Source organism: Lasiodiplodia theobromae (assembly GCF_012971845.1).
Source record: "Lasiodiplodia theobromae strain AM2As chromosome Unknown scaffold_15, whole genome shotgun sequence".
In the NCBI taxonomy this organism is placed as follows: domain Eukaryota; kingdom Fungi; phylum Ascomycota; class Dothideomycetes; order Botryosphaeriales; family Botryosphaeriaceae; genus Lasiodiplodia; species Lasiodiplodia theobromae.
The window spans coordinates 289,329-305,388 of NW_023336355.1; the positions used below are offsets into that span (position 1 = coordinate 289,329).

General features: G+C 57.5%; 5 protein-coding genes across 5 annotated transcripts; 4 read left to right on the top strand and 1 right to left on the bottom strand.

Annotated features, from left to right (window-relative positions):
• Positions 1-7: 7 nt before the first annotated feature.
• LTHEOB_5445 (Methyltransferase mitochondrial precursor) lies at positions 8-1,117 on the top strand (the record flags this gene model as incomplete). The annotated part of the gene is made up of 1 exon (XM_035514591.1): positions 8-1,117. One exon carries the CDS (start codon positions 8-10, stop codon positions 1,115-1,117), a length of 1,110 nt encoding a protein of 369 aa, XP_035373735.1.
• Positions 1,118-4,665: 3,548 nt separating this feature from the next.
• LTHEOB_5446 (uncharacterized protein) lies at positions 4,666-5,981 on the top strand (the record flags this gene model as incomplete). Its single annotated transcript, XM_035514592.1, has 2 exons — positions 4,666-5,084; positions 5,141-5,981. The coding sequence occupies 2 exons, from the start codon at positions 4,666-4,668 to the stop codon at positions 5,979-5,981; spliced, it is 1,260 nt and encodes a 419-aa protein (XP_035373736.1).
• A 2,103-nt stretch (positions 5,982-8,084) lies between these two features.
• LTHEOB_5447 (uncharacterized protein) lies at positions 8,085-10,901 on the top strand (the record flags this gene model as incomplete). The annotated part of the gene is made up of 2 exons (XM_035514593.1): positions 8,085-9,003; positions 9,283-10,901. 2 exons carry the CDS (start codon positions 8,085-8,087, stop codon positions 10,899-10,901), a joined length of 2,538 nt encoding a protein of 845 aa, XP_035373737.1.
• A 1,486-nt stretch (positions 10,902-12,387) lies between these two features.
• LTHEOB_5448 (uncharacterized protein) lies at positions 12,388-14,350 on the top strand (the record flags this gene model as incomplete). Its single annotated transcript, XM_035514594.1, has 2 exons — positions 12,388-12,799; positions 12,855-14,350. 2 exons carry the CDS (start codon positions 12,388-12,390, stop codon positions 14,348-14,350), a joined length of 1,908 nt encoding a protein of 635 aa, XP_035373738.1.
• Positions 14,351-14,930: 580 nt separating this feature from the next.
• LTHEOB_5449 (Short-chain alcohol protein) lies at positions 14,931-15,735 on the bottom strand (the record flags this gene model as incomplete). Its single annotated transcript, XM_035514595.1, has 2 exons — positions 14,931-15,311; positions 15,376-15,735. 2 exons carry the CDS (start codon positions 15,733-15,735, stop codon positions 14,931-14,933), a joined length of 741 nt encoding a protein of 246 aa, XP_035373739.1.
• Positions 15,736-16,060: the final 325 nt, after the last annotated feature.

The following is a 16,060-nucleotide window of genomic DNA, read 5'->3' on the forward strand; positions in this document are numbered from 1 at the left end:
CGACACCATGGGTAGCAAACCTGCGGCCCCGCCGCCGCCGAAGAAAGGGCCCGCGAAAGCAGCAAAGAGCCCCAGCCCGAAACCTCAACCGCTCGCATACGCGCCCCGCGCCCGCGCACCCCGCCTCCAAGCTGCGCAGGCTGCCATCAATGCAGCAAAACCACCACCGCCGCTCCCGCGCAGCCGGCGCGTGCCGCTCATCGGCGCCTGCTTTGTCGGCGCGGGCATCGCCTTCTACTTCGGATCGGTGGGCTATTCGATGCTGAACCCGTACCAACCAACACACCCGGTACCCGCAGACGTGTCAGACAGGTACGACCGCACAGCGGCTACATACGACGAGGAGATCGGCGCAACGGAGAAGACACTCGGCCTGAATAGGCTGCGGAAGAAGATGGCGCGCCAAGCGAGCGGCGACGTGCTCGAGGTCAGCGCGGGGACGGGCAGGAATACAAGATTTTACAATTGGGAGAAGGTGAGGAGCTTGGTGCTCTTGGATCAGAGCGCTCCAATGCTTGAGGTGGCAAAGACAAAGTGGGAGGAGCTGAAGAGGGAGAAGGAAATAAGGAATAAGCAAATGGTCGGCCCGAGGGAGAAGATTGGGAGCGTGGAGTTCAGGGCACAGAGCGCGTTCGACCCCATTGAGGGTCCCAGGCTGGAAAAGGCCCTCGAAAAGGGTGAGGAGGCAGGAAGGTTTGACACTATTGTGCAAACCATGGGACTGTGCTCTACAGCCGAGCCTGAGAAGCTGCTGCAGCGCATGGAAGACGTTCTGAAGAAAGATGGGAGGATATTGCTGCTGGAGCACGGAAGAGCATCACACAACTGGCTGAACAACTTTTTGGACAAAGCAGCCCCAGGACACGCAGATAAACATGGCTGTTGGTGGAATAAAGACATTGGGGCTATCGTGGAAAACAGCGGGCTGGAAGTTGTCCAGATCAGCAGACCCTGGTATCACCTTGGCACGACATGGTGGGTAGAACTGCGGAAAAGCCAGAAGGCGCAGGCGGAAGCGGCACAGCGGAAATCATTAGAAGGCGGGGGAAAAGAGCGGGATGGGTCTGATAGGGCGGCCGGAAAAGGTGGCTGGTTTGGCGGCTGGAGGTCGTCATAACGACGATCCGGACTGATGATTGCATCATGAAAGCGATTGGTGCCCAAATGACCTAGACGAATCAAGATAACGCACCCGGAAGGCCGATTGAATGCTCCGCGAAAAAGCAACCACGTTCCTTTCGCAGTCTTGTCACTTTAGGTCTGAACGGCATATTGCGGAATCACCCTAGCGCGGGCAGAACACCTTAATGGTGAAGGTTTGAGACAACCTTCAAATCATAAATATTGCAAAGAACCTTAATCCGAGCAGGCACGCAAAGGGGCGTTGCAGCCAAGAGCTGGCGAAAACAATAGCATCCTCAGAAAATGAGGTCATTATGCCTCAGCAACTTCTTTGCTGCGATGAACAACGACATATGTAGGTACTTGAAGCTATCGTCCGGACGTGACTGTGCAATTGTTAATTCAACATTTCCATCCGCATGATGGCTTCAACTACCCATGGCATGAGCGAAAAACAAATCCACGCTAGTCTTCAGCTGCGACACCCCTCTGTATGGTGGAAAGAGATAGCCTTTCTCCTCAAACATTCTAGAAGCCACACCCGCATTCTTTAGCCACGAGCTCACATCTTATCTTGGAGACAGCGTGATGACGGGTAACGCGGTTCAGCGCAAATCGCGGCCATGAAGAGACACGCGGCAGCCTCGTGTCTGAAGCCATGGCGCATGCGGGACAGCCGATGGCCTAGCTGGGGACCGATCGCAAAGTGTAGTGTCAACGAGTCAAGATGACACAACCAGAAGCGAAAGGAATGCTGTAAGTCAACACCAATTGACGACGCATGCAGGCAGCATCCCTGAGCGTCCCGCAGCCATTTTAGTCGAGAGCGGCTGGCTGCTCGAACCTTTTTTCTCCAGGAGCTGCAGCCGTAGCGAAAGGTGTGGCGTCACCAACCTAGTTGAGCCACGAGCCACGAGCCGCGTGCGGATGTTCAAGTCCTGCCACTCACGTTGCGCGGAAGGAATTCGTATCTCCCGAAACATAGTCACTGGGAATACAACATCCTGCTTGCGTGAGTAGTTGAAACCAATTTCTGAATGTATTCGTGCACTTGTAATTGTCATATATGTCGGGACAATTGCTTCAGCTACTTGTGTTCCTAAGCATGTAGCAGCCTTCGTGGGGCACAGAGGACTCCAATCTTCTGCAACCCACTGTGGAGGGATGGCGGGGTACTCAGGAGTTGTTTGCGAATAAGCGCAAGCAGGAGGAAGGGCGTGGGATGATTCGAGCCATTGGGCTAATTTGCTGAACCAGACTTATTCTGAAGCGACGGAGCGCGAGCTATCAGCAGCCGAAAAGCAACTCCAGCGCGACAGTCGGCGGTGGCGTAGCAGTTGCGTCGCTGGCTACCCCTCCATCCCCGCACTTCTGTCATCTCGCAATCTGACAATCAAAGTCGCCTGAGGATCGCCATTCGGGCCTACTTGCGAGCGTAAATAGACTGATAGGAGCAGGCCGGAAATGGCTCGTAGAGGCGAGCTGCGAGTGGAGGTGGTGGGAGTATTCTCCGCAGTTGCCAGCGCACACGGCTGGCCAAAGTTGCGGTGTTGACGCTGTTGCTATGGTTTCGGGGAGGGGACGGGGTTCAGAAAGCGGTCTGCGGCGTGTAGTGCATGCGGCTTGCATGCGTGCATAATGAGGCAGGCTGATCGACAAGCAGCATAAGACGGCCGAGCTGCAGAGTTTCCAGCCAGCTTCTTCGAACGCAGAAGCAGCTAGCTCGGCCGGGGACATCTGCGGCGGCGGATTGCGTCCTGCATACGCTGCTGCAGGCCCGGGCAAGCGAGGGATGGCGCTGCGCCGGGGGCCGAGTCAGGAGCAGCAAATCCAGGGCCCATCATTGGCGCGCCCGAGAAACGGTCTGAAGCCGCTTCTTTGCTCAAACGGCGTGTCGCACGTTCTTTTTTTTTTTTTTTTCCTGCCGCTCAGCCGCTGCAGCGCCGTCGCCTCCAGCCGGTCCCTGACGTTTGGTTGACGGCTGGGCGAGGCGCGAGAGACAAACGCAGGCGCGGGGCTGGCTGCTCGTAGCGACGGTCTGATGCGGTATGTATCAGAGCGGACGGGTCGCATATTGATGAAAGCTTCACCACACCCCTCGCAGGCGTGGAGAGCGGATGGGTGCTGAAACGCGCAGCGGCTACCTTCTCCACGTCGCCTGGCTGCAGCGTCGTGCTGATGAGCCCTCACCGGTCCTGCGGCCACCAGCGCCGCCGAGACTTCATGTCCGTAAGTTATGGCCAGTCTTGTGGCGGGAGTCTGGCCAACCCGGCTTTGCCGCTGGGCTGAGCGGCGCTCGCATGCGCGTTGCCGGCGGCCACGGTCAAGACAGGCGTCGCGCTAGGACCGGGCCAACAGGACCGCAGACCGACCCTAGCGCAGCTTGAATCTCTGCGGGCCACTGAGCCATCCCGAATTATGTGATAGCGCCGGCTCTTCTCAAGGATCGCCCTTTTCCATGTGTCTTTCCACGTCGTGGGACCGCGCGCGAAAAAATTGTTGGACGATTCGCGGCGCTGGTCGTCCCGGCGCGCAATTTCGCGTGCGCTCAGCTGCTGCGATCGGCCGAGCTCCGGGAGGACTGCGCAAGATCCAGATCCAGCCGTCGCGTGCGATGATGTTTGTGGTGTGCAAGGGCAGCGCCGCCCGGAGGCGATCAGCGCGGTAGGCGTCATCTTTCTTGGGCCGGCGTCGTGTGAGCCGGGCAGGCGCTGGCGCAGGCTCGCGAGCTGGCAGGCCGCCAACGGCCAGCATTGTGGCCATGGCTCCGCGGGCGGGTGGAGGCGACTGAATGAAGGGTCTGCGTATCACCTGGCAGGCGGTGCGTGCCGGCACCTCGGCGCAGTTCGGGGAGCTTTGCCCCTGGCTGTGATGCGACGAAAAATCGTGTGTAGTCCGTACTGCGTCATCCCTGCCCACCACTCCACAGAGGTTGTCGTCCGCCGTCCTAGTATCGCCGCACCCTTCACACCTCCCGTCCAGAATTGTCCTTTCCTAACCTAACCGCCACTGCTGCTGCCTGTGCCTTCCGCTTCGTCATCATCATCATCATCTCTTGCCATTGCCCCTCCATACTCTCTGATCCTGTATTATACTCGTATTGCCGCGCGTTTCCTGAAGCTCCTTGTTGCTGGAGCGTTGCTCAATCGACCTGCTTTTACGCCGCGCCAGGGCGCACTGACACGGAACCCAAACAACCTCGCCCGCATTCGCTGAGCAGCATCAGCAAAGCATCGTTCAGCACCCCGCTGCAGCCTAATTCCGCAGCCAACGCCCAAATTGCCCATCACTGCGCTTCGCTTGTACCACGTCGCATGCGCGGTTGACCATTCAGGCAAGGAACCGTGCCAGCAGTCTGACCGTCTTGCATTGTCTGCATTCCGCACCCCTGGTCGCCACCCAATAGGACGACCTTTCCACCGCCTCTCAAGCGGCCTCCATTTTTCACAACAATTCCTCCCAGCTATTGTCTCGCTCGCGCGACATTTCGCAGCCGCCCTCGACATCGCAATCCCCGCCCTGCAACCCCGGAAATCCATCGCCATGGGCTACAACACCAGGAGGAAGTCGCTGTCGCTCCCGATGCTCGGCATCCAACTGCCAAACAGCTCGCGATCCTCGTCGCACCGCTCACCGCCCTCAACCACGCCCGCATCCGAACAACCGCCGCAGAAGAAAATCAAGCGATCGCACACGTCGAGCGCGTCGCCCGCGCCCCTCAGCCCGCCTGCAACCGCAGCACCCAAGTTTCGCGAAGATCGCTCCAAGAGCTCGGGCAGGCCCGCAGAGCACACTCCGCCCCCGTCGCCAGGCGCCGAGGGCGTCTCGAAAATCGACACCGAGGGAATCAACGATGACATTGTCGTCGCCGTCATAAAACAGCTCGAGGAGACCGGCAACCGTCCGCACCTCCTGAAGGAGCTCGCTGCCGTGCTTGCCCCGCAGCTACCCATCGTCGAGAGGTACGTCCTGCAAGTGCAATTCGCTCCCAAAAATAATCACTGACGTCGAAATTCAGCTCTGCAAACCCTTCTGCTATAATTTCATCGCGCTTGACTACCTACATCCGCCGGCCCTGGACCGCTCTTTCGCCCTGCCCAGTGGGAAGAGAACTCGTTGGCACGCACCCCAAGCGCATCTACTTCTTTCTCACCACCACTCCTCACCAGCCGATTCCCGAGCCCAACGAGGCTTCAGCAAACGCCAACATTCCGTCGCGCATAATCTCGCCATCGCTCTCTTCTGCCGCAGATGACTCGGAAGAGGACGAGCGCGACAGGCGGGCCCGCTGCGCAATGTCACCCTCGCCTGAGGTTGATCTTTCGTCCCCGGAGCTCGACAACGAGAGCGATACCACCACTTTTTCCGGACGCAGCTCGCTGATGCGCGATGCCCCCCCGACCAACATGGCACACAACAGGCGCGCCGCCAGCCCACCGCTCGAGAGGGACGAGCGGGAATTCACTGCTACGGCTTCCTCGCTACAGCAGCGTAACCGGAATCAACAATCAGAGAAGTCGAACGTCTCAGATGTTCCTCCGTCGAGCAACACGGACGATGAAAGCCTCCGTCTTGCAAATGAGCCCGAGAGCGAGGAGAGTGCAGCTCTGCGTAATTCGGAGGCTGCAGCACTTCTTTTCGGCCAGAGCGTTGAGAGTAACTCCTCGGCTACCTCTTCCGCTATGGATTTCGGTGTCAGCAGTCCGGTGCTCAAGCCTGTTGATCATGCACTGCACCCCAAGACGGATGCGATGGAGGACGTCCGCGTCGTCAATGACGACAGCTGGGTTTGGTCCGACTGGAAGAATCCGGAATCCATTGAGTTGGATGAGCTGGATGACCTGCTCGGCGACTACTAGTTTCACTTTTTTTTTTCTGATTTGAGAATTCAAAAGACTTAGGCGTACGGGGTCAAAACGGGATTCCCTTGTCATTTCGGATGTCTACGGCCTCTCAGCTCGATTTCTTGTATCTCATACCATCTCTCTTTCTCCTCATGTCCTTTTTCTCCTCACATTTCTTACTTTCTCTGCTGGACGTGGGGTCCAGCCTGGGGTGGCATAGCGCTGATTTGCTGTATCACATGAGTCTTTGGTCATTCTGCACGAGGGATTAGTTGCCGGGCTTGCTTAGTCAAGCCAGTCACGACAGGCGAGGCGCAAGATTGAGATTTCGGATGGAGTATGTATCTGCTGTTGTGACGGCGGGATCAGGGGTGGACGCTGTAGAATTAGCACATGGAAGACGAAGACGAGGACAGATGATCATTGTCTGACGGCGCTGGCCAAATAGCCCCCTTTGTTCTGATACGTGTATGGATGACGTGGGAGGGAGATGTTGGGAGGCCTAAGTTAAGACACAAAAGGATCTTTCATTCGCTACTGCTATATCCGTGTATGCTGTGATCGGGTGCTTCGGGCGTCAGAGAGTGTACGTGGGCGCACGCCGAGGTCCACTTGGGTTCGCGGCGCAGGCAGACGCTCGGGAGCGCTGCCTGGAGGATCCGGGGGAAGCCCGACGAATCAAACCGCTGTGCTGGGTATACGAGCTGAGTGACATGGGTGGCGCAAAGAAGGGAGCAATCAGAGTCAACGGATGAGCCTCTGGCTTGACTGGGGGATGCGCGTTTGGGTGGGCATGGACTACTCGTGGGATGCATGATCTTCAGGAGAACGGGACACACGGAGAGCAGCAGCCAGGCGGATCATCAATCGGATCAACGAACCTACGCCGCAAACTCCACCGCCTTTGTTCGCTGTGTTCTTGTTTGACGCTCATTTTTCTTTTTTTTTCTTCCGGGCGCTGCGGCAAGGCGAAACTAAGCACATACACCAGGGTCTACGCTTGGATACTATGCGTGCCCGTACTCCAAGTAAAGTGTCACCACCGGGGGCGCAAAGGAATTTGACCTTCCTAAACCTGTCTCGCCAGAGATATCATATTTGAACGGGTTTAAAACTCACATCTGCGTCCGGACATTGCCGCCGACTGCGTTTGTGTGTAGGACACGGGAGATTTATGCAAACCGCAGTGATACTAATGCCCAGTGCGCCGCTCGACGGCTAGGCGACCGGGAGGCGCCATGGGATGCTGCCTAGCAGGGCACTACCGCGGAGGAGCCGCATAGCAGCCTTACCTATCAGCCCAACCTAATAAACCGGCGCCAGGTAAAGTTGCGGTCGGAGCAGGACCCTCGCGCACGCCCCAAATCATGACGAAAAGCGTGGGCGAGTGCGGCGAGAAAGCAGGCGAATGCGCTGGCAAGGCTGACAGCAGTTTAAATGGGGCCTGCGGCGCGGCAACGCGGCGAGCGAGAAGGGGCGGTTTAGCAAGGGCGAGGTATGCGATATGGAATGGCGCCTAGGGTCCTTCTCGAATTCTTCCTGCAGCTGCCACGCAGGGCGTGACCCATGTGACAGGTCTCCGCCTCGCAACAAACCTAACAGCGATCAGCACGCCCGCCCAAACATCACTCACCCCGTCTCGGCTGGGTTCGCATCTTCCAGCCCATACCCTGGATACGTTGCAGCGCCTCGGTCGTCGGGTACCAAGCAGCGCAGACAGCAGGGTTGCTGTGACGCGCGCCCCGCCGCCGTTTGCGAGTCCCGCCAGCCAGCTCTACCGCAGCGTTTGCGAGCCAGGAAACACCGCACCTCGTCCACCCAGCAGGCCGGCCAGGCCAGGGCCGGTGAACCAAACAAGGGAAACCGGGCAAATAGCCGCCAGCCATCATCGCTGTTCAACCACAACCGGCCTGACCAACCAGAGTTGATTGACTTGGCGCTGCCGAAGAGGCCCGTTCCGAACCAGAAAAAGTAAACGCTCGAAACGACAATTGGTTAGGGCAACCTTGCGAATAATTTCGAAACAAGCCACGTCTGGTCGAGAAACGAGAGGGGGCAGCGGGAGAAAGTAGGACAAAGAAAAAAAAGAAAACAGAAAAGAAGAATCACGTCAAATCAATGTCCGACCGCGAGTACTACCGCGATTACTCGCGGCCTCCCCGCGGCGGCCGGGACCCGCATCACCGCTACTATGACGACGAGTACGTGGTTGTGGATCATCAACACCACCACGCGCGCGGCAGCAACGACAACGTCTCGGCTAGAAGGGGCGCGTCTTCCAGGCCGCGGGCCATGTCCATGTATGACACGCCGCAGCGGCCGCCCAACGACTACGACATTGAGGTCGTGTACGACGACGAAGACAGCGTCGTCGACCGCGAGCAGCGGCGCAGCAGCCGCAGCCCTCCTCCCCGCCGTCCCGCGAGCGCCCGGAGGAGCATCGTGGACGTGCCGCCTCCCCCGCTGGGGCTTGTGCCGACGCCTGCACCGTCGCCGCCCGGGCACCAAGCGTACTCGGTGAGGGATGATGAGAAGGACAGAGAGTGGGAGAGGGAGAGAGAGGTCGTGATTGATGTTATCGAAGAGCACCACCACCGCTCTTCCCCCGCCAGTCACCACCGCTCATCGCCCGCGAGCCAGCACCGGGCCTCTCCTGCAGACCGCGCGAGGCACAACGTAAGCACGATGGTCCACCCGCCCGCCAGCGTGCATCCGAGCCATGCTGCCGCAGGCGCGGTCATATCGAGGCATCAGTCGCCTGCGAGCGGCGGTGGCGGCGGCGCTTCGGTGTACGAGTACGGCGATAGGCCCACGTCGGCTGGGAGAGCGAGGGACGAGTATGCGTACACGCGCGATGATGGGGTCGTGGTGGTGAGGAGCCAGCCGCAGGAGATTGAAATCATCGAGCAGATCGTTCCGGTGGCCAGGAGTGGAAGCAGGGCAAGGAGTAAGAGTAGGGTCAGACGAAAGGCGAGTCTGGATATGAGGGGCGCGGATAGCCCGCCACCGTATAAGAGGTTGATCGTGGCTTGTGATGGTGAGTGCGGATTCCATTGCCTTTTTTCTTTCCTTCGTGTTTCGTTCTGGACTTTGCTATCAATTCTGCTCTTGATTCTTTTCTTTTCTTTTCTCCCCATCACGTTTCCCCCGTATCTGGAGCGTTTTTATGACAGCGTGAAGTTCGAACATTTTATTTTCCTTTCGGTTGACATTTCAGTGCGCCTGAAGGGCAGTTCTAAGCTGCCAACACCCTTCAATGCGTGGTTAGACCTTGAAGAGATACTACAGTGATGTCGTTTGCTAATTAGGAGAAAAGGCACATGGTTGAACTCAGACAACGGCATGGCGAATGGCGAACTAGCCGTTCCCAGTAACGTGACGCGAATATCTCGAGCGATCAAGCCAATGTCGAAAGATAGGATCCCTCAGATCGTTTACTACCAATTCGGTGTTGGATCTCGTGGCAATGTCGTCAATCGAGTCATCAGCGGTTCGACCGGAGGTGGATTGGAGGAGAATGTGCGCGAGGCCTACTCTTTCCTGAGCAACAATTACACCCCTGGTGACGAGATCTTCCTGATTGGATTCTCGAGGGGTGCATTTACGGCACGCAGTATCGCAGGATTGATAGACAACATTGGGGTACTGACAAAAAAAGGGCTCGGGTCTTTTGTAGCAATATTCGAGGATGTGCAGCACCGGCGAGATCGGCACTACAAGGACAGGAATCCGGATATTCCCTTTTCTAACAAGCCTAATGCCGGCGACCTAGCGTACCGCTATGAGCTGGAAGCGAGAGGAATGACGACACTCGGCGTCCGGGTCAAGGCCATTGGCGTTTGGGATACTGTCGGCTCACTGGGTGCTCCGAGGATCGGTTGGCTCACGAGAGTCGGGCTGCAGCCCATGCAGTCAAAGGAAATGACGTTTTACGACACCAAGCTCTCCAACTGCGTGGACTACGCGTTTCAAGCGCTGGCGCTGGACGAACGTCGGACATCGTTCGCACCGGCGCTCTGGGAGAAGTCCCGCGATAACAAGCGGACGGTGCTGCGGCAGGTGTGGTTCCCGGGAGTACACAGCAACGTAGGGGGAGGGTACGACGACCAGCAGTTGGCCAACATCACGCTGGCGTGGATGGTGGCGCAGCTCCAGCCGTTCCTGGACTTCAAGACCAAGTACGTCTTCGATCAGGAGCTGGCCAACGACCGCTTCTACAGCAAGCGGAGGCAGCCCATCCGGCCCTGGAGCTTCGGCGAGATCCCGAACTCGTCGTCAGGCATCTACAGCCTCGCAGGCAGCACCAAACGCACCCCGGGCCAGTACACGGTGACTGACCCTCACACGGGACGCAGCACAGGCAGGCCGCTGAGGGAGACGTGCGAATACATGCACGCGAGCGTGCGGACGAGGCTGAGGATGGGCGGACCCGGGACGGAGGACAAGGGCAGATACGATCCCGAGGCGCTCGAAGACTGGCGCCTCGTCGTCGAGTATCCCCCAGACGAGCATTCGGACCATCATCACCATGGCGGTGGTGGCAGACCGAGCGGCGGACCTCCTCCCGAAATCTTCTGGCGCCTGCGCAGCGGCATCGATGACCAGCGTGTCCCGGTCACCACCCGCGTCTTGCCCGAGGCGCCGTTGAGTAGGCTGGAGAGAGATATTTTGGCGGAGCGCGATCCCGAGTCGTTTGAGTACGTGATGTGGCCGCCGCGGACGAAGCAGAGACGCGTGGGCGGTGGGGGCGGGGGCAGTAGTGGGAGGGCGAGGAGTAAGAGTAAGGGCCCGCACAAGAGGGAAAGGATGTCGATGATCGACCCAAGGGAGAGGGAGGTAGTGAGGGAAGACGTGGTGAAGGAAAGGAGGAGGAGAAGCGCCGTCTTGCCGCCTGAAGATGATTACAGGAGAAGTATGCCGGAGAGGCTGGGGTGAAGATAAGTGACGACTCTTATTCTTCCTTCGCGACAAGTGTGTGCAATTTGCGGGGTTAATGGTCTTATGCAAGGTTGCCGAGGGTAGGATGGGAACGTGGCTGGGATATGTGGGGCGGTAGTTGGTGGCGAACGTCAAGAGTGGCGGGTATGCCGTGGTACACATTAAGGATACTCAGTTAGATTCATGAGGCTGTAATTGTAAAGTCATGGTAACAAACAAAGGACGTAGGTTTACCAAGTTGTCGATTATCAGGTCTTCTTAAAGCTTGGACTGAAAGTACAGTTGATTTCATTGTGCTTAACTAGGCTATACCGAAGATGGGGGGAAAGTCCGGATTAGGTTAATTCAGAGTACAGTGTCGGCTTACTGAGTCGTACATACAACAGGGTTGGATTCTTATCAAGATGCTTTGCTCGTGCTTGGGGACGCCGTGTATTTTTGTTGAAGGGAGCATTTCAACAGTCCATCTTCAATAGCATACCGACCTGTCATCCAGCTCCGACAGCTCTTACACCGTGCCGTTGACCCGATTCACCTTCGGATGGTGTCAATCGGATTGAAGACATTGATGGGCGGGGGTGCGTAAGCCAATCAAGTTTAGCGAGCGAGCAGCTCCTTCCCGCCATCACAACCACACTCGCCAAGGCCGGGGACATGCGCGGCGGATAACGGCCCGTGATGAGCTGCTTGCGAGAAAAAGAAAAGGTGCGTGGAGCGGATCGCCCCATGGCAGCGAATGGAAGCTAATAATAGCAGCGAGCACGGGCAGCGATGCGACTACCAGCCACTGCGGTAACTGCGGCAGCCATGTTAGCAACAGCAGCAGAAGCAGCGGCGCAGAAGAGGCTTAGACCGTTGAAGGCTAATGCTTAGCGGATTGGCCCTACGAACACCACGGGTTTCTTCGCCAACACGAGCAATATAGCCGACAAGCGGGTTCACGACGCTCGGCGACAGGACGCCTAATTAAACGCTGAATATCGGGAGCCTCTCACTCTTTGTTGAAGTCTGAAATACTGCGATGGACAGGCTTGTGATACAGAGGAGTATTTCAGCCGAAGGCTAGCATGAAGTTGTTTTTCACACATGCCATGGGGAGTTGAAGCTATCGTCCGGACGTAAACGTCGAATTAAAAATTCCACATTCACGTCCGGACGATAGCTTCAACTACCCATGTATATTGTTCTTTGCGCGACTTAGCTTTCCGCTGCAACTGCATGTTTGACCGTGACACCGGCCGTCAGCAAAAGGATTTTAGCAGTGCAGGCCAGCACCGAAACGCCGGCGCCGTCTGCCATGCTAGGGCGCCACCAAGCGGTGTAGAGCTTCCTGTTGGCCAAACCTGCATCTCGGCCCCCAATTCACACAGCCCCCACGTTGTAGGGTCATGCAACATTTCGAGCCGCGGTTTTCTTTTAAACATGATAGTTTCCTCTTCCACGCTTCGTCAACACCGGCCGGCTCCCAGAACAAGTCGCAGTCATGAGCTACCAGCCCGTCCATGGCTCGGAAGCGGCCGAAGGGCCCGAGATGCAGTATGAGATGCGTCCTTCTTCCGATGATGATCGCCGCGGTGGCGACCGCCCAGAAAGCTTGTTTGCCAGGGACTCGGACTCGACTCAAACCCCACACCACAAGGCACCCGCAGATGATGTCGTCGAAAAGGATACAGAGCGCCGCAGCCAGCCAGGCTACACAGGCGGCTTTGGACGATGGCTCACGGAAATCTTGGCGTATTTCGTTTCTCTCATAGCGTTGGCTGCAATCATCATCACACTAGCTACGCACGACGGGCATCCCCTTCCAGACTGGCCGTTTAGGATATCGATCAACGCTCTGATATCCGTATTCGCTGTTATTCTCAAAGCCACCATGATGATCCCGGTCGCTGAGGGTGAGTTTCAGGTCCTTGTTCGCGCGCCGATTCTGCTAACACGGCTTTCCATCAGCTGTCAGTCAGTTGAAATGGTCCTGGTACAGAGAGGCTCGCCCGCTCCACGACATTGCACGATTCGACCATGCGAGCCGAGGGCTTTGGGGGTCCCTCAAATTCATCCGTTACCTCCACGTTCAGAACATGGCAACACTTGGCGCCATCATTACCGTGCTGGCAGTGGCAAGCGACCCTTTTATCCAGCAGGTCATCAGATACCATAACTGCCCGCAGGAGGAGGCTGGAGAGAGTGCGTTCATGCCACGAACAAACAACTACACATTGGAAGGAGCGCACGTCGGTGCCGGGCTGAGCAGCCTTGACCTCCCGATGCAAGCCGCGATTTATCAAGGCGCTTACGACTCGTTTCAGAACATCGAGCCGGCGTGCGAGACGGGAAATTGCACGTACCCGGAGTACAGGACGATCGGCATGTGCAGCTCGTGTGAGGACTACTCGTCGGCCATCAACAAGTCGTGCATCACCGTATCCAGCCAACTACAGACGTGTAACTGGACGCTGCCGTCAGGGGTGCAGCTCACACTGCCGTACCCCGTCACGATGAAGATGGGCTCGGGCGAAAACAGCTCCTACGGCAGCACCTGGAACGAGACGGCGCTCGTTGCAACGGAGATCCTGACCTTCCTCGATCCGCTGACGGGCTCGGCGTCGAACCTCTCCACCTTCCGGACAGCGGCATACAAGTGCTCGCTGTCGCCATGCGTGCGCACCTACCGCCTCAACGTGACGCAAGGCGTAGCCCACGAGACGTTGATAGACCAGCAGCTCGCCAAGCGGTCCGCCCCGGACATTCCGTGGTCGAGCTACGCCGCAACCCCGATGCCGTGCCTGATCAACGGCACCTACCACGACGCCGCCGAGTTCGCCCAGCGCAACGCCACCAACATGTGGGAGACGTGGGGCGTGCTGCCGGGCAACACGTCGGCCGCCTGGCTGCCCAAGGAGTGCCTGTTCGCCTACGCGAGCACCCTCGGCGCCCAGGAGTTCCTGCCGGGCTTCCTGTCCGGCTACGTCGCCTCGGCGGCTGAGGTCGACAGCTCCGACCCGGCATGGCTGGGCCAGCTGTACAACGACGCCAACACCAGCCTCGCCCGCGCCGCCGCGCTGTGGGAGAGCATGGCCGACAGCATGACGGCCAACATGCGCCGCAACGGCGACACGAGCAACAGCGAGCCCGCCCGCGGCGTCGCCCTGCGCACCGTCACCTGCGTCAGCGTCAGGTGGCCGTGGCTGGCGTACCCTGTTGTGCTGCTGGCGCTGACGGGCGTGTTCTTGGTCGCGACCATCGTCGAGAGCGTGGCGAGGAGTAGGGGGAGGATCTGGAAAGGGAACCCGCTGGCGTTGTTGTTTCACGGCTTGGATGGGGAGGAGGTGGCCAAGTACCGCGAGGAGGTCACGAGTGAGGGCCGGATGGAGGAGGTGGCGAAGAGGGTACGAGTGCGCATGGGTGATCAGGGGTCAGGCTTGAAGTTGGTCGAGGTGCCGCATTAGAAACACGGTGTTTGCTTTTTTTTTTTCTTCGGAGCGTTTTTCTTTTTCTTTTTTTTTCGAGCCTCTTGGGAAGCATTTGATACCAATGGAATGACGTATAGACGTGTAGATGAAGAAGTTAATAGGATTGTCGAAAAGCAAGGTTTATATCCCACAAACTTAAGCTACTGGAAGATGGTCAACTTGAAGCTCGATCAGGTGCCTTTCACCGCCATGACGTTGAGTATGGCTGTACATACAGCTCTTCCTTCTGGGACTAATCTATTCCGGCTCATCTGCAGCTTTAAACGCCTTTTCAGGTGTCGGAGTCGTCTGCTCAACCGCGAATTCATCCTTTCGGAGACCATGAGCTTCAATTAAGATCGTCAAGGGCGGCAATAACAGAGGTGAAACGAATATCGATCGTTCTAATTAGACTTGAACTCCAAGGGCAATGGATAATAGGCTTTACATTAGACTTGTTTATAAGGCGTGGGTACACATATTTTATGACGAGTTTTGCCAAAACCGGCAATAAAAGATAACTTGGTCATTTGTAGCGCAGTGGCGACCAGAAACCGTCCGCCTTATGACCCAAAGCTTAGATGTCCCACTTGGTCCTGCTCTCCCAGTCGGGCTCTACGATTTCGATCTCTCTAACGTCTGGGCTCTGCTCGTACAGTTCCCAAGCCCTCTCGGCTATGTTTTTCGGGTTGGTTCGCTCGGCCTCGAGGCTGACGAATCCTCCGACAAGAATCATGGCGCAATGGACGCCCGACTTCCGGAACATCTTGTGCAAAGTACACACGAGGTTGTACTGCGCGGCTTTGACGGCCGAAAGAGAAAACAGCGGCGGATACGGTTCCCTGTGAAGGAAGCCGCCGGTAACCAGCAAGGTGGGCTTGTAGCGGCCTTTGGCCATGTCATTAAGGAAGCGCGGCATGATCCACTGCGCGACCGTGTACAAGGAAGACACGGCAAGCTGGGAGCAATTAGCCAATGGCTTTTTATTTTTTCGTGTCACAAGTCGGAAAAGCGGAACTCACCTTGAAATCCCGCTCCAGCTCTTCGGCGGAGAAGGTCAGCACGTCGCTCTCGCCCACGCGCGCGGCGTTGAAGAGAACCGTTTCCACCATGACGCCGTGTTCGCGCAGCTTGCCGTCAACCTGGGCGAGCGCCTCCGTCAGACTTTCGCCGTTGGAGAGATCCGTTGCTACCGTCGACACAAAAGCCCGTGGTGCTGCTGATTTGACTTCGGCGGCGTCTTCTTCGAGACGGACAGGGTTCCGCGATAAGAGGACCACGTCATGGAAGCCTCGGGAGGCGAAGAGAGAGGCTATGTGCCGGCCGATGCCCGGCCCAGAGCCGAAGACGACTAGAGCGCCGTGGGAAGATGAGGTGGTCATGATGCTATTGGAAGAATGCGAGAGTGTAGCCAGGAGGTAAGGCAAAGGGGAGTGTTTATGAATTGCAACTTGAGCATCTCCCATGACCCTCTTTTCTTTTCGTCATAGCTAGCCAGGACCATGGTAGTCCGGAGAGTGTTTCCAGCTGTGTAAGCAGGTGTGGTTATCCCGCCAAGACCTGGCGGGTAAGCATTACCCGGGCGATGGCAACGAACACGCTGTCGGGTGACGGCCTCAGGCCTGGCTGGATTAGAAAATACTATGGATGCGTTTCCTACTCCGGAGGCCTAGCCGACTGCCCGGCGAAATATGTCGAGGCCTAACG